Consider the following 25,512-nt stretch of genomic DNA (forward strand, 5'->3'; position numbering starts at 1 on the left):
TAGTATTTCTAAATTAAAATAAGATTTAAAACATAGCTATGAGCAATAGGCCCCCATTTTGCCCATTCTTTACAGTTCCATGCCTGGATGTACTTGGTTACCATTCTGAAAATATTAAATAAAATCAATTCACATAAAAATATATGATCCTGGCCAGGCTGGTGGTCAGTTGGTTGAAGTGTTGTCCTATACACCAAAACATTGTGGGTTCAATTCCAAGGCCGGGCACATGCTTAGGTTGTGGGTTCCATCCCCAGTCAGAGCACATACAAGAGGTAACCAATCCACGTTCTCTCTCACATCTATGTCTCTCTCTCTCCCTCTCTCTCTCTCTCACCCTCTCTCTCTGATCAATAAACATATCCTCAGGTGAGAATGAAAAAAATATATATATAATATATAAATAAATAAATATATATATATATACTAAGTTCTGTAAAGTTTCTTCACAAGTTGTATTTCTAAAAAAGAATTCAAATATCAAAATTTCTTTAATAAATTAACTGGGAATAACTTAATTGGAATAATCTATGTATTCATCAATCTGTAAGGGAATTTTCCCCTACAACCTTATTAATGTCTTCTGCTATTTCATATCTTCTATGAAGTGCAGTAGTTTTGGGGGAGAAAACATATTGATTTAAATGCACTGGTGGACCTTTCAACATTGCGCCTGGTATTCTAACCTTTTCTGTAGTCCTAGACAATTTCCTAGCTTTTTCAATGAGTAATACTGATTTAAGTTATATGAAATTTCAAAGACAACTTTAAGGCAATGTAAAAATATTAAACTCATTTATATTTTTACTAATGCTCTTAATCTTTATTAAAATAGTTATTTTGGAGTCTTATTTTTGTCAATAAGTTATATAATGATAGTTTTTGTATCATCATTTAAGAATAATTTCATGGGTGATGTCACTAAACAAAAATTATTACCAGTCCCACCACTCCACACTACAATATATAAGGAATACAGAACACCTCAAAACTCCTAATGCTACATTTTACCACTCACAACAAGACAAAATAAGTCCGTGGTCCAATAATTTAAAAAGGTAATGACATAAGGCAGGACTTCAAGACTTAGATTTTTCTCAGGAAAGGATAAATATGGAAGTTGATGATCTATATACTGATTTCCATAAAGCTACCTGTATTCTTGTATCCTTAGAAAACATCTGTGTACCTCTGAGATCCTTCTTTCCTTCCTTCTAGAAGTTGATTTATTTCATCGTGAAGACTTTGATGTAGTCTGCTGCAATAGCTTCCTAACTGGTCTCCTTCCTACTAGAGTGAATTTTCCATTGACTATTTATTTTTTTTATTTTATGTTTTAATTTTTAAAGAGAGGGTAAGGGTAAAAAAAGAGAGGGAGAGAAATATCAGTGTGAGAGAAAAACACTGATTGCCTCGACTGGGGACCCAGGCATGTCCCCCAAAGGGAACTGAACCAGCAACCTTTGGCTCTGCAGGAGGATGCCCAATCACCTAAGCCACACTGGTCAGGGATGCACTGACCCTTTAAAAATGTAAATCACAGCATATCACTCTTCTGCTTATAACTTTCCCAGACTACCCTTTACCCTCAGAATAAAACTCAAACATTTCACCTTAGTCTTTTTGTCCCTGAACTGGCTCCTGCTCATCTCCCCCACCCACAACTCATGTTTTAGCTTTCACTTTCTGCCTCCCTTGCTCTATTCTGACCACTCTAATTCTCACAAGGTTACTCCCAACTTTGGAACTTTGCAGTAACTGTTTCTTCTGCCTGTAATGGTGATCCCTTAGGTAATCATTGACTTAATCCCTTGTTTCATCTAGGTCTCTTCTCAAATTTTACCTCCTTATCCACCATGTATGAAACAGCATCAACACGATCCCCTACCACGTATTTCTCACTGCAACCTTTCTTGGTTTTCTGGATATTGAAAGCTACCTGAAACTGATTATTTCATCACTTTCCCTCCCCAGAAAGAATGTAAACTTTATGAAATGAAACAACTATCACAAAGAGATATCTGTACCTCCCTGTGCATTGAGACATTATTCAAAATAGCCAAGACTTGGAAAAATGTGTTTACCCATATATGATCAGATAAAAAAAGAAAATACATAATAGAATATTATTGGGCCATTAAAAAGAATAAAATCTTGCTATTTGCAAGAACACGAATGAACCTTGAGGGCATGATGTTGTGTGAAACAAGTCAGAGAAAAGTAAATACTGTGTGATCTCACTTATACGTGGAGTCTAAAAAAAGAGACTCATAAACACAGAGTAAATGTGTGGTTATCAGGGGTGGGAGCTGAAGAAAATGGGCAGATGCTGGTCAAGGGTATAAATTTTAGGTATAAGATGAGTAAGTTCTGGGGATCTAATGAACAGCATGGTGACTATGGTTAACAATACTGCATTGTGTACTTGAAAGCTGCTGAGACAAATCTTCCGTGTTCTCACTACACACATAGGCACAGACACACAGACTCACTTACACACAACAGTAATTATGTGAAGTGACAGATGTGATAACTGACCTTATTTTGGTAATTATTTCATAATATATGCACATGTCAAATCCTCACAAAGATTATTTATGATTTACCCATGATTAAAACAGCATTAATGTCTACAAAGTAAGCTCAGTAAACGCTATAAACTACAATGAAACTAAAAAATGTTTAAAATTCTGTTTGTACAATGTTGGTGTTTATAAAACTATTTCGAGAAAATTTCTACCTACCTTCGTTGTTTTGGGACCCTGAAATTTGGAAAAACAAAAGAACTGATAAATTTTTTTTAATTCAAATATTTTAAACTAAAGTATCCTCATTATATAAGATGTTAAAATTAGAAGTACCTGGGTAAAGAGTATACGGGAAATCTCTACACCAACTTGGCAAGTTTTCTGTAAATCTAAAATTATCTTAAAATAAAAAGTCTTTAAAAAAAAGAACTCAGACTAAACTATAAGCAAGTCTAGGAAAAACTAAAATAAAATATTTTACTCACTGAAGCATCTTTTATAAGTAAATTTTACACTGTTTCTTATGACAATCATTCAATAATTCGTGTTTAATGAAATTCCCTATCACTAAACAGAGTACCAGTCAGAAAGACACTAGTTTAAAGGGCTCCAAAGAACAATAAGTCATTGACTAAGTATTGGTATTAATGTCAAGTTTGAAAGTGGGGGAATCATCTCATAAAAAATTACCTTATGTGAAATTAGATTGCTTATTTTATAGAAAGAGAAGCAATTATTTAAAGCAGGCAAAGCTATGATTAAATGATACTCTTTGGCAGCATGTGAAAATTATTTTGGAAAGCACAGTATTTCAATAATTAATTACAATTGCAAGTATTTATTTTTCATTTACGCTATTTCTAATTTCCTGATCAGGCCCATGTGTCCCTTAGATTTGTGGTAAGAAATTTGTGGGGGATCATGCAACTATATAACATTATACATTTTCTACATTTGAAGTCTTATACAGGACAAATCACTGACTCAAACCATAAGTTTGTCACTGTATAGAATATAAATGCTAAAACTGACACAAAGCAGATTACATCTTATTGAAAAGTTCAAATATTTAGTTAATTCAGCAAATATTCATAATGATTTACAAGGCACTCTAAAATGCTGGAGAATATAAAGAATAGAAGAGACTTTTCTCTCATATAATTTTTACAAATGAGTTCCATTTTTAGTACTATATTTGCTATCAACTAACGGTTAACATACTTCCACTTTGAAATAAGTACTCTAGAACAGACTATATAAATAGCATTGCCTCTGCTGCCGAGTAGCCATATTTTAAAGATGGGCAAACTGTCATCTCTCACTAGCGCTTTTAACGTAAAGCAGATTAGGGATGAGTACTGTACATATCCCCACTTCCTTGCAAATCACAAGAAGACTATCAGGTAGTTGAGACAGCATAAGCACAAAGAATGAACTCATATTTTCCGGTAATGAATGAATTAAATAATTACGTTTCCACTTCCTCTGATTTTAATAATAGAGATGGAAATCACATTTAAGAAAAATAGGAAAACAAATTATTTCATAGGTACACATTGGCTTGCGTTCTTGGAGAAGACAGCTGAATGCAGGAAAAAAAAACCGAGACGCTTTATCATACTTAATAAATTCACGGCAGGCTGAGTACCTTGAATCAAAAAAACAAAATAAAACAAAACTATTTCCACTAGGTTGAGACTAATTTTTAAACCTAGCCACAGTGAGAGATTAGGACATCATCTGACCTGTCCGCCGGATATTGGACACAGAGGCCGCAGGTCAGGGGAAGAACTTTCCCCCAACAGTGGTGTGGCTTCTTTGCTAAACACACCCGCTCCCCTCTAAAATAAGACAGGCTCTTACTACATCATTTAACACTGGTGAAGGAGATTCAATGTTCTCGCCTTCACCTGGATCCCCCTCTTTCCCTCCTCACCATGCTGAGCGAAGCACGACCTCAGAGGTCTGTCTGCAAAAGTCAAGTTGAGTTGTGTGGACAGACGCTCTCGGGTTGTCACGACGACAAACCCCGCCCACCCGCGGCCCGCGTGGTGGTGGGGGAAACCTCCACCCTCTGCGCAGTCGCGCTGGATTTTTCCGGATGGCGCCACGCCCCTCCCCTGACAAGTTTCTCCCCCTGCCTTCCTTGCTTCGTTACTAGACCGACGGAGGAGTGGAAGCTACCTGAAGTTTTTCCGGCTGTGTCGTGCGGGAAAGTGCGTGAGTGCCGCTACCGGGGTGTTTCGTTCCGTTTTGCGGACCCTGGGATCTGCAGACGGTGAAGTATTCTCTGGGCGAGGATATTCTCCGTTGTGGGAAAGGGTTTCTGAGCGTCTTCTGACATTGACAGGCTCTCCCCCGTTGTTTCCCTGGAGTGCGAAGAATCTTTGCGAGGGTTTCTAGAAGGAAAGGGGCCACCCCAGCTACGCGATTGGGTCCAATAATGACCCGGGTTGGCTGCCAGTGGGGTGACGGGCTCAACTGGCAATTTAGATAAAGAATTGGCTCCAAGTGGGTTGGTTATTTTTATATGAGTGACCTTCGGACTCTTCTCCTTGCACATGGTTCTCTTTAGTGCCTGCGCAAGGTATATGCCCGTTATTCTCAGAGCCGCTGTAAGCAAGGACTGGAAAGGACTTGAAGCAACTCCTGGGCAAAGTTATTTCTTAACCGTTGACGGTCGCTGAGGCCCAGCAAGGCTCAGCAGGTTATTTGCCCAAGATCAAAAAATGTGATTACCAGGAACACAACCTTCAGAATGTGTCTCCTCCCCACGTGAAGAAACACTCACTGGCAACTTAGACCAACAGAAAACTAGAAGAAATTAGTAATTTAAGATATTAAGCTCCATCCAAAGCCCAGCTGATTTCTCCATGATTTTAGGACCCAAAACCCTGTTTTAGCATAACATGACAGGAAATACTTTAAAATTACTGGCACCATTTCTCATCTCTGAATTCTAATTGTTCTGTCCCAATGCTCTATCTAAATCTACCCCAATGTCATTGATTAAATGTATTATTAATAAATATTACTGAGCTAGTCTTTGTGGGTTACAGTGTTATTATCCCTATCATAACAGAAATCCAGGTTGTGGGACGTTTTTGACATCCCACCTCCAAATCTCTGGTGGTTAGATAAACATGTTAATGTTGACTTCGTATAGGTCTGAAGTCAATGGTATGGAAGTATGCTTTTGCTTTAAATTATTTTTCAACTAAAATATTGTTTATGGTACAAAACCTCAGTCCACTGAACTAGGATTCATGCAGGAAAGCGGGTATTAGTTCTGAATTACCTTTAAATGGTAGGCGTCTTGGGGAAAGGACTTGCCCAAGGTCTCTCTCTTCTGGGAGGAGGAATTGATATGGATGTGATAGAACAGGCTGGGTGGGGTGTGTTCTCGGAGTCACTGTGCTACAAGAGATTATGCTGGTGAGCTTGGTTCTCCTCCAGTACTTCTCTTGCAATCTGCATAGAGTAAGAAGGCCCTGTTCTCTCCTCTTTACCTTCAGACAGGTGTTGTATCTACCTGTCTGAACAGGTATCTACCTGTCCGAACATGGATAACCATCTCCTTTCAACTCACTTACATGATCTGACTTCCAGTTAGGATTAGATCAAAGTGTATGCCAGCCTTTGGAGGCAAAATCTCAGGCTCCCTACCTCTCTGATTACATATCCTTTGGTGCTGGCAAGTGTGTTGGAGTACGTTTTTGTGTGAAACTTTTTAGGTTTAACTGGTTTGGGGAAATGTGCTTCATCTGTTTGAGTCAAGTCTACTAGAACCCAATAAATAATAACATTGCATTGCCTTTCTTTGCCAGTTTTCTTTCAGCTTTGATTGCCATCTGAACGTTATGGGGAAGAGTGACTAACAACAGCTTTGAATGTCATAATCCCTAGTAAATGACAGTTCTTAGTTAACCCAGCACTGGAGTCTTCACTTGTTAGCCCAGTCACTAGAAAAAAAAGCCGTCAGTGGGGATTGTTCCTCCCACTCCTTTCCTACCACACACATCCACACTCTCAGAATCATGAGGGACTTCTTTTCATCCCTAACTCTTTTGACTCTTTACAAAGAAAACTTCATGATTTCATGCACAGTTACGGAGCAGTCCCAGGTCCTGGCTGCACTTGAACAATTCATTTCAACAATTGCAGACCCAAGGAGACCTATTTCTCCCAAAGACTAAAATAAACTTAAATGGCTGAATGTCAGTGTACACTAATAAAGATTAACTGCCTTAATTTGTTTAAATTAACATATCAATGAATGGGGCAAATTTGCCTTAGCCACATCCAGCTACTTTTTTTGCCGGGAAAATCCTGTGTAATGCATAATTTGTAAAAAGAACAACAGCTAAAAAGTACAATTTAAGGCACATCCATAAAAGCTTGCAGAAATTTACAAGCTGTGAATTATTAAATAAAACTATGCTCTTTCCCAGGAATTAAACAGGCTATAATTTACAATTGGAAATTACATCCATGTAGATTTAATTCAGAGTTTAAAAGCATATGGTTTTTAAAAATTTTGCTGAATTTAAGCATTTTTATTTTTATTCTTATTTATACTATTACAGTTGTCCCAATTTTCCCCCCTTTGCCCTCCTCCACCCAGCCCAACTGCCACTCACACAGCCAATTCCCACACTGTTGTCCATGGGTCATTCATACATGTTCTTTGACTATCCCTTCCCCTTCTTTCCACCCTTCCCTCCTTCCCCTTTCCTCTGACAGCTGTTGGTCTGTTTCCTCTTTCCATGTCTCTGATTCTGTTTTGCTCAGAACCAGAGACATGGAAAGAGGCTATTTTTACTCTATTGTATGTTCATGCCCCCTTTATCTAATATTAGTTGACCACAGAGACAGTTTGTTTCTGGGCTCGCTGTCCTGTTCCATTGATGTATATGCCTGTTCTGCCTATACCAGACTTTTCTTTATTATAGTGGCCTTGTAGTATAGTTTGATATCAGGTATTGTGATCCCTTCAAGTTTATTCTTCTTTCTCAAGATTGCTGAGGCTATTTGGGATCATTTTTGGTTCCATATAATTTTTAAAAATATTTGTTCTAGATCTGTGAAATATCCCCTTGGTATTTTAATAGGAATTGCATCTTTATAACCATTACTTTGAACTCTATGTCTGATAAATTGCTTGCCTTGATTTCACTTAGCTTTTTCTGGAGATTGCTCCTTTTCTTCCACTTGGATGTTGTTTCTTTGTCTCCCCATTTTACTCGTCTCTTTGTGTTTGTTTCTATGTATTAGATTGCTTTGCTTTGACTCTGTCTTGTGGAGTGGCCTTGTGTGTTAGGAGTCCTGCGGACCCCAGTGGTATAGACTCCTTGATCTCCTGAATGTATGCTCTGGGAATATTCTGTGTGCGTTAAGGGGACTCTCCTGTTGTGTTTAGGTCCTGATTGCTATTTGCCTGTCCACTGGTGGGAGCTGCCCTCCACCTGGCTATGAGGCTCATCCTCCATCCGGTGTCGTATGCTGTTGTATAGGTGCTGGCAGAACAAAGCAAAACAACACAAAATCAGCACCAAAACAAGCAACCCCTCCCTGATCACTACAGCAATATCAACAATGAGAGAGCAAGGAATAGTAAAAGCAGAAAGAGAAATGGAGCAGTAAAGGGGAAAAGGAAAAAGACTAGGAAAGGACCAAAGAAAAGTGATTATGAGGAGAAATGGGAAGAGATCTACTATTTGTAATGAATTGAAAGAAGAAAATGGGGAAAAGGAGCACAGAAAAAAAAATAAAATAATAAAAGGAGAGAAGGGAACAGTGATCAAAAGAGTAGGAGATGTGAAAGAAAAATTAGAGCACCAAAATTAAAAGAAAAAATAGATTAAAAAATAAATAAAACGTCTATGAAAAAAGAAAAAATAGCTAAGGTATGGGAAAAGAGCCAAGAGTATTTGTCTCAGCACAGTTCAGATCTTGCCTTCCGGTTTCTCCCGAGTCTGACGTAAGGCAATTACAGGTGCTGTCCACGTCCAGCCCTCAGCCGTCTTTTCGAAGATACTGGTGATTCAGTTTGTAGCTGATTCCTCCAGGCTCGGCTGTTCCCAGGGTGGGCCAAAAATGCTCTGCAAAGTTGGCTCTTATCAGCACTGGGTCCAGGGGTGTCAGCAAATGTCCCAAGTCATCACAGGAACCGCTCTGCCTGCCGGCCGGCCTGCTGTCCATCTTAGCCTAGTTGCAGAGCCACTATTTCTGAGAGGGCTTCTGGCGGAAATGGGGCTGTGGTTTCTGGATCTCCCGTGGCAGGTGCCTTTCAGACTTTAGGGAAGGTGGTGGGTTTGTTCCCCCTCCCCCGAGCCACTAATCTGAGTCTGTCTGGGATTATTTCCCTGTAGTCAGCAGGTTTACAGAGCCCAGATTTTGGGTCTGCCAGATCCCAGGAGGGTGATTCGATGGTGCCTCTGTGGCTCTCCTGTGAGGGGAGGCACCAGGCTGTTTCCCATGATAGTGTGTGTGTTTACTGCACTCTAGTGCCAGTCTCTGATGACCCCTGAGTATGTTTACTTTGCTGTCACCTCAGCAAGGGTTGAGATGCAGAATGGGAGAAAAGAAAAAACAAAGCATAACACCAAGACAGAGTAAAACTACCAAAAGGAAAAAAAAAGTTGCTAAGTGCAGTAAACAGGATCTCAGAGGTTGTGTGGAGGGGATTTCCACAGGGTGGGGGGAGTGTACCCCACAGGGGACGGTATTTGATTAGCCCTGGGAGGGGCCGGCTCTTCTCAATGACTCCCCGACTTTCCCCATGCCTCCCACTCCAGACTTTCCTCACACACCTCCAGTCTGTGCCACCCTCCTTTCACTGGGGCTCAAGGTGGATAGCTGCAAACACACCACCTATGCTTTGCCATTTAAGGGGGGGAAAGATCTCCAGCCATTTTTCTCTCTCCCCAGAGCAGAGGGCCCCCACGGTGCAGACTCCTTGGTCTCCTGATCTGGGTGCTCTAGGAATGTACTTTTGTAGGCTATGTGGACTCTTCTGTTTGGGAGCTGATTTTCCACTGGCTCATTCCTTGGTGGGAATTTTCCCCCATCTGGCTAAGGGGCTCAATCCCTAAGCCTCTACTTTGAGAGGGTGTGTAAGGGGTGGGCTGGATCCCCAGTCTGGGCACATACAGGCTACCTATGGACTCCTGTCTCATACTGACACCTCTACCTCTCCCTGCTTTTCCCCTATCAACAGAATATATACTGTGTGCATCATCTTTTAAGTCTCATATCGTCCTGATGGGGTGGGAGAGGGAAGAGTCCACCAAAACTGTAACACAGGATGGTGGTCAGGTGCTCACACCGTTCCCTCCAGTCTCAGCCTTGGGGTCCTGCCCCTGGTGCTCCCAGCTCCTCAGCTGATCCGCATCCTCCTCACTGAGACCCTGTCCTATTTGAGGTTCCAGCGGTGCCTGGGGCTGGGGAAGCCACAGCCCCCTCCAGAGCAAGATCCATAGTCCCCCAGGTCCTGGCTTCTGGTGGCAGGAGGTGGGCACGGCCACAGCCTGGCCAGTGCAGAAATCAGAGAGACAAGTCTGGGTGCTCAGGCACAGTCATTCTGGCAGCTTCTTCCTGAGGAGGAAGGAGGACATTGACAATTCCACAAAAGGGCTGCTGCTCCAAATCTGTGAGCCAGAAGCGGAAGGCTGGGTGGTAGTTGGGGCAGCAGTAGATGGCGGCTCCACAGGAGAGCCTGGGCCGCCTGCCCCCGAGTGCTCTTGCAGGTGCACAGGCACTCCCACACTCGTACTCGGTCACACATGCTGTGATCCACACTCAGCCAGATTTTTGAGTTGACTGCTCTGTGGTTTAGCTGCAAGACCTGACTGGGGATGGGAGCAAGTGGATGGAGCTTCCAGCTACTCTGTAGCCATTTTAGAGCCCTAAAAGCACCTGGTTCTTAAGAGTCAGTCTTCAGTAAAATTAGACTGTATTTGGAAAATGGCTCTCAGCCAAACAAGGTGGTTTATAAAGTGAAATTAGGTATTAAGATAATGGGATAAATACACCCATCTAAGTTCACCCCCCCACCCCCCCAAATGCACTAAATTTTCAGGAAAGAGATATAAAAAGTTGGAAAAATGAAAGAGATGACAATAAAACTGGAAGCCGCAGAGCAGGTGAATGTGACTTAGCACACCATTAAATCTCAATATATACTGCATTATTTGCAAAAGGCACTGAAAGAAGGCCATTGGAACTGGAAAGGAAAAATGAAGTCAAGAGGATTAAATGAAAGCTATTTAAGCAACACTTGTTAAGTGACTGCACCCCGTCACTCCCACAGAAGACTGGAGGCTTATTTGTGGACAAAATAGTACTAGTCTCTGGACTGGGGTGTTTTTAGTCATACTATGTACATGAGAACCACGGTGAAAATAAATTAAGTAAATTTGAATATACATAACACTGAATGCAAGGCCCACATTCCTCTTCCACTGAACAGGCAAAGCCTCAGAAGAATGGAAGACTCGACTCTTCCAGTCTTGGGTTGGGGAATCTGACCAGTCCCAGAGGAAAGATCTAAGACTGACAGCAGAGGTTCCCCCGGTGAGGGGCTCACTCAGATCGCCCTAAGTGAAGCTCGGTCTGTAAGTTGCGACCATGTATGCAGCCCTTCTAAGATGCATTTTTTGGTCTTTCACTTCTAAGAGCACAGAAAAGGTTTGCCAGTCTTTGGAGGAAAGCTCGGAAAGGATGCTGCAGAGGCAAGCAGAAAAAGAGTAACTTGGAAGAAAATAACAAAACTGAAAGCAAGCTAACATCTGTGAACTAAAAGGAAAAGAACTTGTTCTGCTACATTGTATGCTTGTCATGTGAATTAGCTCATAAACTAGTACAAAAAGGGGATTATACAAGTTCTAACATGGATGTTGGCTCCTATATGATTTATTAACTTCAGCAAGAAAAGTCTTCACTAAGTGCTCACACTCAGGGCTCCTCCCCCAGAGAGGAACACCCCATATTATTCAGCTGACTGGTAGCACATTGAATCACCTACCCTGACCACTAATGGCTGCCTACTGCCATGTGCATCCCACCAGCATCTCCCAATCATACTCTTAGCATTTTTAAACTATTACTGAGGAACTGACATAAACTACACTTATTTAAATTATAAACACAATTTGATAAATCTGGCATACACATACACTTATGAAACCATCACCACAATCATAATGAACACCCATCATTATCAAAGATTTCCTCCTGTTTCTTTTGGTCCCTTTTAGTCTCCAGCCCGGCGCCCATTCCCACGCTACTCTGTTAGTTTTGAGCATTTTAAACATCTCCATGAGTCTGCAACTAGGCTCAGAGCAGTCCAAGTGATCCAAATTAGCTCTCCAGGTACTCATTTCTGTTTAATAGTTGTTTAGTTGCATAGGATTTGAGTGGTCTGTCCCAAACCGATTTTCCCCATAAGCCCTGTTATTTTTAATGATGAAAGGCTTTTTTAGGAATACATATATGCAGTCTCAAAGTACTTCCCACAAAATACTTCAAAGGGAAAAAATAAGAGTAACATTACAGTGAATAATCCAAACACCACCTTAATGATAAAAATTAATATCAACTCTAACAAATTGGGATTGTGTCCACCTGATAGAATACAGCAAAATAAACGAACCATCATATCTATTATTTTTGCCCAAACTACACAGCCCGAGTCTAGCCATAAATTAACATCAAAATAAATCGGCAAAGTGTCATTTTGGATTTGATCCTTTTGCTATAAAACATAAAGGGCACCTTTAAAGCAATTGCAAGAACATGAAGTGGCTGTGGATCAGACAGGAGTAACATAGCAATGTTAACTTCCTGATGCTGATGGTTTTATTGTTCTGTAGGAAAATGCCCTCATTCATAGAAAATACACTCTGAAGCTGTCCTACCCAGTGTGGTGGCAACTAAATCACGGGTACTCATAAGCACTAAAATGTAGTTTGCATGGCACGTTGAAATAGTATTTTAAATATAAAAATGTTATTAAAATTCACATTTTATTTTTTAATATGGACTACTAGAAAATGCAAAATTATGTAGGTGGCTCATGTATTTCTACTGGATGGCTCTGCAAAGTATTCAAGTGGATCAAATAGCATGTTAGCAACTTCTCAAATACTTCAGGAAAAAATACTAGTAGTATGTTGCAAGAATGAAATTATTTCAAAAGAAAAATTATGTTCATGAGGACCAGTAAGTATAAAAATGTTTTTGTAGGTCATTGGGAAAATGGGAATTAGAGAATTTTGAAGGAGGCCGTAAATGACATTTACTTTGGGCCTGCTTATGATGTTAGGAATGTTATGATTTAATCCCCACAATTATTAACAAGTATTGTGAACTGTTTTCTATGTTTAGTTTGTCATGGTGCATTTAAGGAGCTGTCTGCCATGCAGCACCAGCGAATCACACGTAAGACAGTATAATCCTACTGAATGCTGCCTGCTCACGGAACCCCTCCGGTTGTTCACTTGGCCTCTTCACCACCCACCTTCTTGCCCATCTGCCATTATCATGGGCCTTGTTGACTCACACCGCCAGTTTCTCCTCTTTAGCCTTTCTTAAGATAGCACCCTTCTAGATTTGACCAGGCAGAATAGTCTTTCTTTGATGATAAGGAAATTTGCTTACGTCTCCCTCAGGAGATGTGAGTTCTGGGAGAGCAGGTATCTTATCTGACCAGTGTTCATAGCTGTATCCCCATACCTGGAACATAAAAGTGCTCCAAGTATCAATGTGATCAAAAAAAAAGTTAGAATTTTCCCAAAATGTAAAATCTTCTTCCTTTGCTCCTTTTTTAACTACAATAGTTATTTGCAAAGAAACTTTTCTTTTCTTTAGGTATGCTGTGGTTTATTATCCACGATAATGAAAATGGCCAACACTTTACGAGGAGAAGTACTGAATCTTTATAAAAATGTAAGTAATTATGTTGCCAATTTTATAAATATTATTATATGACATGGATTGTTTAGAAATATATAATCTTTCTTTTTTAAGCTGCTGTACCTTGGACGAGAGTATCCAAAAGGAGCAGACTATTTTAAAAGGCGTCTGAAGAATGCTTTCCTTAAAAACAAAGATGTGAAGGACCCAGAGAAGATCAAAGAACTTATCAGACGGGGCGAATTTGTAATGAAAGAGCTAGAAGCCTTATATTTCCTTAGGAAATACAGAGCTATGAAACAACGCTATTACTCAGATACCAAAGACACTAACTAACTGATCATTACTATTATTTGGCTGAAAACCAGTGCCATCTCTTTAGGTATAACAAACAAAAATAATTCTAACTTCAAATGGCAACATATACACATCATGTAAAAAATACTTAAACTGCCCTACTGAACTAAAAACAGGTTTCAACTTCTATTCATACGCAGTTTTATCAGCAATCCTTTATGCACAATTTTATACTAAAATAGAAACTTAGCTACATAATGTTGCCAACTACAAATTATAAATTCATGGGTACCTAATTTCTAATGAAAAAATAATGTACTTGAAACAGTTTTAACTTAATAGTTTTTTGCCAATTATTCTTAACCCATTTCTCCATTTTACTGACAATGTCATTTAATTCACATGTAACTAGGCAAAATAATTTCTTGAACACTATTCTCTTAATTTTTGAAGGAGCACCTTATTTTTGACTCCATCTGGTACATTAGGAAGGTTCACTACAAATCAAATAGCTTCTGCTCATGATTTTAGTGCAGTTAGAGAATAATAATATATATGAAGATTACTTCTGATCTTGAAATAGCCTGCCAGCAATTGTCATTTCATAAAACATATTCAATATTTCCATTATTTTGCTGCTAGCTCCCTTTAGGCCTTAAAACCAATTTTACCTGTTGTGTATCAATTACCTTCTTTGATAAAATAATAAATATTGTTATTTTTTGTCATAAAGGCAGATCTGTTTTGTACATACTTCTAAATGAGTTGACATGGCAATAGACTTAAACCTAAGATGGTTTTAAGCATATGCAAACACTTAAATCTTTACATAATGTGCAGGGCATCTTTCATAAATAAAGAATATTTCTAACTTACAAGCTGCAAAGAAGATTTACTAGTACACTGTAGTGTCAGTGGCGTATAAATGACTCCATGTCAATTGTGGGGCAAATGTTTCAAATTTCTGTCAAGAAATACACACTGTCATAGACACCGTAACTTTTTATTACATTACAATAATTAGGAGCAGTACAGTTCATGACAAAAATATTACAAATTTCAGATCACTTCACAGCACATACTCCTATAAACATTTAAAAGTTAATTTTAATGAAAAGAGTGGTCATTCTTTAATGTTTGATATGACCAACATTCCTAGGTCAGCGCAACCAAATGATGGAAAACAAACTGGATCACACTGCATATGCCCCACCAAAAAAGCACAATGTACAAAATGTGCATGTTTCAGTTTACACTATACAAAAATAGTTAAAATACATTCCAGGTAAACATGTTACATTAAGAAATAGTACTAGTAAGAAATTGGCACTCAAAGGAAAAATGCAAAAGTAGTTTCAACATGAAAACACAAGACAGTGGAACTGGAAACTTTTGGATAAAATATTACACAACCCATTTAGCTCTATGGGGGGGTGGACCCTCTGTAACCCACATTTCTGTAGGCAATAACTGTTTTCCCTAAATTCATCTAAATTACCTAGCATCATCCCAAACAGGCACTTAAAACTATTAAACTAAAACAAGTTTTAATCTAGTTATGACTGTGTTTTAAGAACTGATGTGAATATATCTCTAGAAAGTAATTTTCATTTTCTGAAAGAATTTGCAGCTACCCAGTTGTATGCTGTCAAACTTATCAAAACAGATTTCATGCTACCCAATATTAACATGAAGTTATTAAATATAAATTTGGTTTTATAGTAACTGATAGGTTTTAAAAACCATTAGCACATAATTATCAAGAAATTATTACTTTGTAAAGTAATAATGTAAATGGACAGCTTTTATTGCCTACAAAAAAACTGTGTATATATTGTTTAGAAAAAATGACTAGGAGAAAAAAACATCACTGGAATACAAATGAGATGAATTTGTGCAAACTGCAACTTAACATGCCTCACAAGATTTCTTTATATTATATACTAGGACAAAATTGTGCAGGTGGCAAAGGTTTTGATAATCTATGAAAGTTAGGTTCTAAATTCCTATGCAGTGTGACTCAGTTAAAATAGAGCCTAGAATTCCTAATTAGGAATATCCACTTGAATTATACTACAGACTTCTGCTACATTGTTCCACAAACATGTTAGAATGTCTAAGACTATGTAATTTAGCACTTTTTCAATTTTAACAAGGATTTTTATCTTTAAGGCTGTAATAATTAAATAATATTTATGTTACTTCTAGAATCATCTCTCCCCCTTTAAAGTCTCTATGAAAACAACCTTTTATCAAATCATTTAAAATTCATATGATAAAGGAAAATTACCACTGTTTTAAAAAAACTGTCCTAAAAAATTGTCCTATGTTAAAAATGCAAGAGTCCTAAAATTCCCTCACTCAATTATGCACTGCTGTTCTTAAAGTCTGGCCACTTCTCTCTCTTGGATAGAAAAAAGAAGAGGTTCTATACAAGTCTTAACATCCCACCTAGATGATATTCTGCAAGTCTGTAGTTTAGCAAAGCATTTCAGAAATCATAATGATTTCTACAAAGAAATTTTCTTTTCTGTAAATTAGTTCAGGCATCTGTTTATTCCTACTTAAACATAACTTTAAGAATTCAATATTTAATTTTAAAAGTCCATTTTAATTACTTACACAAGGAGACCAACCAGAATATTATACATTTGGGAATTTTAATATTATTATGTCATACAACTTAAGGTATACTATAATTGTCCCAATAGAATCACACAATTATGCCAAATAAAAAATATATAATCAAGTTTCCTCCTTTAAAACAATGAAATAAAAGTAATTTATATAAAGTAGCTTGATTAACCAGTTACAATGGAATCAGAGCAAAATAATTACTCCAGAAATGGAAGAAACTTTAAAGAGACCAACTCCCTTCCTCACAAAACTAAAATACGCACCATGTGCCAGATGCCTCAGGAGGGTGTCAGACCACTTAGAATATCAGCACTTCTACTTCAGGAAAGGGAGTAAGTCCCCTTTACCACAGTATCTCCAGTGCCTGTGTAGTGCCTGGCATTTAGTGGGCACTCAAGTATGTGGAATTAATAAATCATGCTAAAAGGTAAGCTTTATGAATTAAATTTTAAAGTATTTTTCATTGTAGGCTTTTAATTATTAAAACAATGCAGTATGTCACTGTTACTGTCACTGCAGTATAAATTATCAAAGGAAAATTTTCAGCATTACCCTTATTAAATTCTTCTTCCACTGGATAGGGTTCTGTCTACTCATAGAAGATATGAAAACTCCTACATGGTCACTAATGGACCAGGCAGCAAACAGATAATATTCAAAAGATCAAGGTTAAATTGCTACAGCCACCACTTCAAAATGAGCCATTAGGTCCAATCTCATGGTAGTATCTGTCAGGTCATGTTGAGCCTGAGGAAGGGAGTAAGATGTAGGGCATTTTGATGTGACTTGATGGGAAGTCTTCAAGGAGATTACTAAAGCAGCATGATTCTTGAATGTTGGGGAATTAGACATATTGAAAAGCATCAAGTCGTGGGTCATACAGAAGGGTAGGCTGGCAAGATGACACTTATATGGGAGAAGGGTGTTAAATTTTGAGAAAGGATATTCAAAAATAAACTTCACCTCTTGTACAATTTTGCCTAAGACTGGCACTGAAGATGGTAACACAGGTAAGAACTTGTAGATTATGCTGAAATTGACAAATAGGCATATTTTTATGTAAACTGAATGTAAATCATGTCATTGTAATGCTAGCTATAGCCTTGAGATGACTTATTTTAACATAAAGAAATGGGTAAGTGATTTACCCAAAATTGGAGTTGTAAAGACACCAGAATCTAAAGTCACTTTCCTCTGAGTCCACTGATTATTTTCACGTCAACATACCTTCTCACTTCAAATATCTTTAAATATGGAAGATTTTAGCTGCACTAAAATAATCATTTTGTTAATTTACCTAGTTTTAAGCATTAGATATTCTTCAAATATGGACCAGACTTTGGAAAATTTTATGAAATATCACTTTAGCTATGTTAACTAGCCAATACTAGACACTCTGAAACTCTTCCTTTTCATTATTTAAAAAAATTAGTCTTCCCCATCCCCACCCCAAAATCTTATTTAAAATAACTTATTTTAAGAAGTTTGGTTTGTTTTTTTTTAAAGTGATGTTCTTGGTCTGCAAGCAGAGCCACCAACAGTGAGAACGTATCTTGCTGAGCTAGCCAAACTTCTCCCAGTTCCCGTTTTTGACCAACCAATGCTTGACAACACAGGAAGACCATGGGGATGCTCTCCACGCTGTGAAACTCACAATGAAGCTCACGGGTTCACACAGGACTTCAACTTGTTGTTTTTAACACCTACTAAGCTAACTGGCTCAAATAATCTTTAATACCAGAATTAAAACTATTTTTAAAGACTGAAGTTCAAGAAAAGGTTTAAAATTACTCTAGGAAACGGCAATCTGACACATGGTACTACATTTAATTCCTATGAGAATTTTTACACGTTAAAATGTTTTAAATTATTACAAAAATTTAGTAGCATGTAAATATAGCTCACAAATGGTTGCTATAATCCTCATTACATACCAAATCTCCATTAACAGAAAAAGCTATTCAGAGTATTATAGGAATTTATCTCATATGGAAAGTAAATGGCCTTTTAATAATTTTCCATTGTCCTTTTTTTCCATTTTTTCCTTTTATAGAAAAAATATAATATTTGGAGGAACATGACTATAACAAATATCAGTGGAAAGAGGAAGAAAACCTTTATGAACAGTGTAAATTTACATTCATTGGGGTGGCTGAAACTAGAGGACATGAAGCCTACAAGAAGAATCTATAGGAAGCTCAGAAATTCATGTTCCCTCAATGTTTCTGTAAAACCAATAGTGAAATTTCAACTGAAATTATAATTAGCATATATGTAATTAGATAAAACAGAATAGGGAGGATTCAAAAGTTTCATTAATTTGTTTCACACCAAAGTTCACAATTGGTAAGAAAAATAGGAAGTAATCAACTGCATGCACCAAAACCCAAGAAATAAATCTCAGGTATTCAATTTCTTTTTCACAGGCATTGCTAGTTCAAAAACCAAAACTCAGGGAATACTGGCACTTAGAGGAAAAAAGTTTCCACTGTCATTTTAAAATAAGCATTCAGGATAAAAGCTAACAGTTTGGATGGAGCAGAAAGAAAATTAGGTAATGCTAGAACAGATGCTAATAATTTAGTGTAATGTACAAAAATTACCACTTAAGTATGCCTTAAGAAAAAAGTACAAATTGTATTTACATGATTATACACTTTGTCTTTGACTTCTTTTTCTTCTTTTTACCATCTTTGCTCATCTTTTCTTTATGTTTTCGAATTTCTCGAACTAATGTATAGAAGGCATCATCAACACCCTGAAATATATAACAAGTATTAAAATGTGAATTTATCTGATGATTTGAGGTGTACAGATAAACTAATGGAAACATCAACAGTGAGAAAGAATAAGGACACTTTACATTTTTCTTTAGGCAAGTGAATATTTATCGCATTTTTATGCTTCTTTAATGTCTTCTTCATGAATATTTTTGTCAATATTATAGGGAACACTGACTTTACTCAAAGGCAATGAAAAGTAATGGCACAGAATCTTACATAAGCTTCACAAATGACATTTTCCTAGAACTTAATTTGCTATCAATTTTTACATATTGACACACCTTGTTAACCAAAATCCATATGCATGTGTGTGAATATGTATTTATACTTAATTATCCCTGAGTTTCTAAACATTAGATATTAAGCCATGCAAGTATAAACTATTTCATAAATACTTACAGTAACAACATTTGTGTTGTTTCAATACTTATTTAAAATCATTAGACTTAGATAATTACAAAGCAGTGAACGGTATTTGAATATACTTCCAGTGTTTCAAATATTATATAGAGGTGTGTTAAAGCATTGGTTTCGATTATACTCAATCATTTAAGTAAGAAATTTAAAGTAATCCCAACACAAGATACTACTTTGAGAATGTAATGCTCAGATTTGTGGAGAATGGAGCTAAATTACTTAAATAGTGGTGTAATTTACCAATTTAAAGAACATTCTCTTTTATTTATTATTGTCTTAGTTTCTTTTTAGTATATTAAGTATTCAAAAGTTTGCCATATAAAGCAAATGCTTCATCTTCAAAGAAATACCCACTTGGTCATTGTGATCCATTTGGCCAACATCTATTTGTGATCAAGGTAATGTATCTAAATCAATATTGGATGAAAATGATTCTAAAACAGTGATTTTCAACCCAATTCATACTGTGAAAGTGGCACTCTGAATATAGTAGCAGGACAGATTTTGACCGTGCAATACTGAAATAATACAAGATTTGTGCATGTCAACTCTTCTCATGTCCCTGTGAGAGCAAATTAAATATAAAAGTACAATTTTAAAAATTAAAGAAAAATGTAATCCTCAATATACTTTAAAATCTCTTCACCTCAGTAGTTATTTTTAAAAGCTTGTTAACATACTGATGTTTTTCAACCTAGACACTAGAGGGAGTGCTAGGAAACAAATACCCAACAAGTGAAATTGTATAAATCACATCACCCTAAAAACAATGAAAATGGGGCTTTTACTCATTTTGGCCATCTCTGCTGACATTCATATAAACACATTTGTTATGTTATCTTGAAAATAATTTAAAATTTAACTGATGTTTCTCCTTTATTGTATTACTAAAATCTTCCAAAATTAGTATTTCAAAATTATAGCAAAATTAAATGAGGGCATTTTCCAGTTACAGTTATCTAATTTTCACAACAGATTTAAAACTCAAAAAGTATTACCAATAATTTAAGTGAAAAGAACAGTAATGAGGTCTGCTCACATTATAACACATATTAGCAAGATAAAAACCAGCATTATTGATTTGAATACCAGTGATTAAAAGTGCTTCAGTAAAGCTGCCACGCTGCACTCACTGAATGCTCCCCACTTTGTGATACCATTACTAATACAATATAGGTTTTGTTTCCCCCAAAGTAGTGAGGAAACATGGTACGACAATTTATCATCAATATAATCAAAGCTTAATATACGCAAACCTTCATGCTCATCTTAACAAATAGCAAAAACTTCTAATGATATAAAAATAATTTCATAGCTCAGTGTCCCCTCATTTATAACCATAAACCCTCAGAAGGAATAGTTAAGAGAGGATCTAATCCACCTCAGTTAACCATCACAAAGTCTTTGATCACATATCCCTACGCAGTCTACTCTATTTCAACTTTTATCATGTAGAAAAATATCAAAGGTACTAAAATAGTAAAGCAGATGAAAGGAAAAGCCACATGATGGATACAGAAAACACATTAAAATTATTTTATTTATTTAGATTCGGAAATGGGAAGGGAAGGAGACAGAGGCAATGTATGGTTGCCTCTCGTGCACCCCCTCTACTGAGTGAGGACCTGGCCCGCAACCCAGGTTTGTGCCCTTACTGGGTATCAAACCAGCAACCCTTTGGTTCACAGGCCCTCACTCACTCCACTAAGCTACACCAGCCAGAGCTGAGAAGAACACATTTTAAGTTGAAAACAATGCAAGTACTTAGGAGACAACAAAACCCAAATATCTGTTAACATTATCTACTTCTAAGATTCTGACAAGTACTTTAGGTTCATATTGCACTGAATTTTCCTTTCTATCCAATGTTACTAAAATTAAATAATTTCAATGATTAGAGAAATGTTACAATTAATCAAAACAAAGCAGTAAATGCCTTTTTTTTTAGGAACTAGTCATTCTCATACACACATATATAAGACAAAAGTACTGTCCCCGTAATTATTTTGTTTAAACTCATCCATTTTTGAACTAAGAAAACTAACTGGTATCTATTTATCATTGTAAAATTAATTTTGTAAAAACATTTTCATTTAAAATGTTAAGTATTACCAAGTACACTTTTTTCCTGCCATCCATGTCCACTGAAAAAAACAAGGATTCAACTCATCGTGCCCAATTATCTGACATTCACAATACATAGGCACTGAAACTACGGTTTGCACAAATGAGGTATTTTAGAAAAGTATCTAATTCCACCTTTGTTTAAGTAAAAATTAAAGCATGAAACTTATTTTATTCTAAATAGTTCTACTTTAAAAACTGATGTAATAGTAAGATAATAAGGAGAAAATAAAAAATTTAAATTTAATTTAATTAAAAATTAAACAATCGCTTAAATCTAGTCACCACTACTGTAACTTAAGAAGTTTGACTTTCCAAAATGCATTGCAATAGTTAAATTTTACCACACCTTCTAAAATAATATAGTCTTTAGATAATGATACTAAAAAACATCAAGGGTACATAGTTTCAGTAACAATTAATGCCAGTCATGCTTTGTTTCCTCTTCTGAGTTTAGATTAGTACTAGACCACATAATATCTTTTGGAACAAAATCTATTCCAATGTATATGTTATACTTTTGGGAGCTACATTATTTCTGACCTTAAATCCATATAATAAAGACTACCTACCTTTAGTTTAATATGCATAATAAATGATAAATTACAATTTTACCTCACATTCTCACAGAACATTATTTATTACAAACAACATACATCAAAATCTTAAGCTTTGGCATAAAGTTTATGGCATCTATTGAATAAAATGTTTTCTGAGCAAGACCAAATTTAATATGGGTTGATTTAAGAACGGAAATTGAGAAATTTCACACACAAAATCCAATTGAGCAGCTACTAAGTGCCAGGAACCTCATTAGGCCATAGTCATGCAAAAATTAAAAATAGATGATTCTGGCTCTCTAAGATTTTATAGTACAGCAATCAAATATAAAGGAGGTTATTTCAAAATAACAGGGTAAGTGCATAATGGTTAAAAACAGTATACTGGGGATACACAAGAAGGGCATTACAGTCAGTCTAAGGGATTGAAGAAAGATTCTTAGAGAATCATGGATAAGTGTTAGTTAATTAAGGCTAGAGGATAAGAATATTATTATTCCAAACAGAGAGCAACAGCCAGGCCTGGAGGGAAGATAAGCAAAATACCTGGTGTTCATTTACATAAGGACAAAAAAATTTTCAAGGAGTTTTTAGAGCTAAGGCCAAAGGCTGGAGGGTAAGATGTTAAGAGCCATCTGTAACATGCTATGAAATGTGAGATTTTATTCCATAGTTAAGAGGAAGTCAGTGCCTGGATTTAAAGATAAGAGAATGATATTTAAGAGTATCTCTCCCGTTGCACTGTGAAGGAGGGCAGCAACATGTAAACCAAGTAAGAGGTTTTAATAGTTCCAGAAAGAAACCAAAGAGGCCTGAACTAATAATGTAGAAAAAGTTACAATGTAATATCATAGAAATCTGTGGCTGTCTCCACATGGGGGTGAAAAAGAAGTATGAAGGGGTCATCCACAGACTCCCAGGTTTTTGACCTGGGTAAAAAGTGATGTTGACACCATGGAGTTAGAATTGTGAAAGAGTGGCCCCTTTCCGCCTTCTGGGCCACTCAGCCTCATTACTCTATACGGTTTCTTAGCATTTTTTCTTTCTAGACCCTATGACAAATGTAGATTAGTCTATAGCCATCAAAACTGACTCAATTATAATTAATATCCATAAAATAAAAATATACCAATTATGGAAACAATCTACAGATTTCTTTTTTAAAGACATTTAATTTTTTAAAATTATTCCTTTTATCTCTTATTCCCCTTCACCATTTTCACCTGTCTCTCCCAACCCACCTCCCTCTGGGGTTTCTTTCAGTATTTCAAATTAAAAGCCCACACCTAGGTAGTTCTAAAGTGGGTGCTACCTTGTTACCTTTGAAAGACATCTGCTTTCTGCCAAAATTAATATGCTGAACTTACCAGATTACATTACAATGCATTTTTTAATTTTCACACAGCCAGGAGTCTTTTCTTCTTTGCTGATTTTTTTCAATCTGTATTGTCGGATCTCTCTCACCAATGTATAAAAAGCATCCTCCACTCTCTGCATTGTAAAACACAACTTCTTTAAAGTCTGTTTCATTGGTAATAATAATTTATTGGGACAGCCATGTGCAAGAAGTTTGAAATTATGAGCTCTACTTGAGAATTTCTTTTTAAAACAGACATCAAACTGCTTGAATAAAACTGGGGATAGAGATTTAAAATATGGCTTGAATCCTGGTTTGTTCTTTAAAGTCAGTTTTATAAAGGAATTAGAAGTTTAAAAAATTAAATTAGCAATTAGAGGACATGATGAAAAACTCAGTTACTTGTATCAGTGCAATCATTTTACTTTGCTAGTCACTGAATTAATCAAAACCTAAGTTAGATTTAAATTGTTTAACTTAGGGAGACCAGATAGATGCTTCATGAAGTAGCACTGATCCCTACCCCTCCCACTCCAACCCTGAAGGGGAAGTAAGGAGAAAAGTGGCACAAAAAGGATTTTAACCTTTGTTCTTAAAAAAAAAAAAAACCCACACATAAACATCTCGGGGGTGGGGGGGGAAGAGTCAGGTGAACAGACTGGAATCCTGAGTTCTCCCTTCAGTGACAACACTGTCCAGTGAATTTCCAGGATGGACAACTGGAGCTGACACTGGGACTTTTGCAGATGGATAACTACATTATTTTTAAAAAAAACTGCTAAATGAGGGCTATTTATCATAAAATTCTAAACATTATGAATTGCTTAACATAAAACAGTAGCAGTGCATTCTACATCCTGATTACAAGTTTTAATAATTTTTGGAACAGTCTCCAATTATACTGGCCTCATACTTTCTATTTTAATTCAAATACTCTAAACAGGGAGAAGGGACTTCTGCGTAAGACCACGGAAAGAAAGCTATGATGACAAACACAATTGTGTATGGTCACATGGGGATCAACAAGGTTTTTTATGTCTTTCCCAGTCCAAAAAGGACAAAGTGTTTAGTTAAACTCATGCACTGCTAGTTTGTCCAGAAAACTATACCACCAAAGTAGCAGCTTACATCTAAAAAAAGAAACACAAATATTAATCTACATGTAGTGCAAATTAATTTGAAAGATGTAATATCTGTGTGCATTCTCCTCAAAAAATTAATTAAGTGCTTAGGAAAGCTGGTCTATTTTATTGCACATTTAACTTGCTTAATTTTTTTATTTTAATTTTAGGAATGAATTAATTACTATGGGGAGGAGAATATTTTAACTCTCTGGGATTGTAACACCAGTCTTTCTATGAACTAAATGTGACCAAATGCTCTCAGCACCCCAAGAGCTAACACATATCAATTGTATGATTTGTAGTTTTAAATGAAATCAGGCACAGAGAATTGGCCATTTAAGTATTAACTGAAGTTAAGTTGACAGCTAAGGCTTAATTTTTGTATGCAGAAGTCATTGCACATCCATTGCTTATTTATAATAGTTAAAAGAAAAAAAGGTACTTCAATTCTTTAGGGTATATTAATTTTTTTTATAAATCTCAAAAATATATCAAGAGCTCCTTCACTAGAGTTTGGTTAATTTACCACTAAAGTAAAACTTTAAACTCATAAAACTCAGTTTCAGTTAAGAAGTGGGCATTATAAGTAAAATGTGTATCTCAAGTCCTGACCAGTGTGGCTCAGTTGGTTGGGCACTGTCCCTCAAAGCGAAAGGTTGCCAGTTCGATTCCTGCTTCAGCATGCCTGCCTGGGTTGCAGGTTCAGTCTCTTGTCTGGGAGCATATGACAAAAAACCGGTCGATGTTTCTCTCTCACATTGGATGTTTTTC

General features: G+C 36.7%; 3 protein-coding genes across 9 annotated transcripts in view; 1 reads left to right on the forward strand and 2 right to left on the reverse strand.

Moving 5' to 3' along the window:
* The window catches only part of DNAI7 (dynein axonemal intermediate chain 7), a 59,577-nt gene extending 54,541 nt beyond the window's left edge, over positions 1-5,036 (reverse strand). The window contains exons 1-2 of the mRNA XM_053661986.1: positions 4,713-5,036; positions 2,745-2,762 (exon numbers count right to left, since the gene is read on the reverse strand). The gene's annotated coding sequence lies outside the window, so the exon portion shown is untranslated. The remainder of the gene's footprint in view (positions 1-2,744; positions 2,763-4,712) is intronic.
* ETFRF1 (electron transfer flavoprotein regulatory factor 1) lies at positions 4,614-18,143 on the forward strand. Of its 2 annotated transcripts, none has more exons than XM_037144831.2 (3): positions 4,614-4,748; positions 13,398-13,475; positions 13,557-18,143. In XM_037144831.2, exons 2-3 carry the CDS (start codon positions 13,425-13,427, stop codon positions 13,776-13,778), a joined length of 273 nt encoding a protein of 90 aa, XP_037000726.1. In that variant the 5' UTR covers positions 4,614-4,748; positions 13,398-13,424; the 3' UTR covers positions 13,779-18,143. The 2 variants fall into 2 exon arrangements, with proteins under 2 accessions (XP_037000726.1, XP_037000727.1); XM_037144832.2 differs by having other exon boundaries at positions 4,614-4,744.
* Positions 14,727-25,512, reverse strand: part of KRAS (KRAS proto-oncogene, GTPase) — a 48,833-nt gene continuing 38,047 nt past the window's right edge. For 5 of the 6 annotated variants that reach the window (XM_037144827.2, XM_037144830.2, XM_037144826.2 and 2 more), the window contains exons 5-6: positions 23,628-23,751; positions 19,045-19,134 (exon numbers count right to left, since the gene is read on the reverse strand). In XM_037144827.2, coding sequence (XP_037000722.1) covers positions 23,632-23,751 — 120 coding nt within the window. In that variant the 3' untranslated portion in view covers positions 19,045-19,134; positions 23,628-23,631. Of the gene's footprint in view, positions 19,135-23,627; positions 23,752-25,512 lie in introns of all 6 variants that reach the window. The other variant, XM_053661988.1, reaches the window with a different exon arrangement.

Source organism: Artibeus jamaicensis, unplaced genomic scaffold (genome assembly GCF_021234435.1).
Source record: "Artibeus jamaicensis isolate MK-2021 breed Jamaican fruit bat unplaced genomic scaffold, CSHL_Jam_final contig_233, whole genome shotgun sequence".
In the NCBI taxonomy this organism is placed as follows: domain Eukaryota; kingdom Metazoa; phylum Chordata; class Mammalia; order Chiroptera; family Phyllostomidae; genus Artibeus; species Artibeus jamaicensis.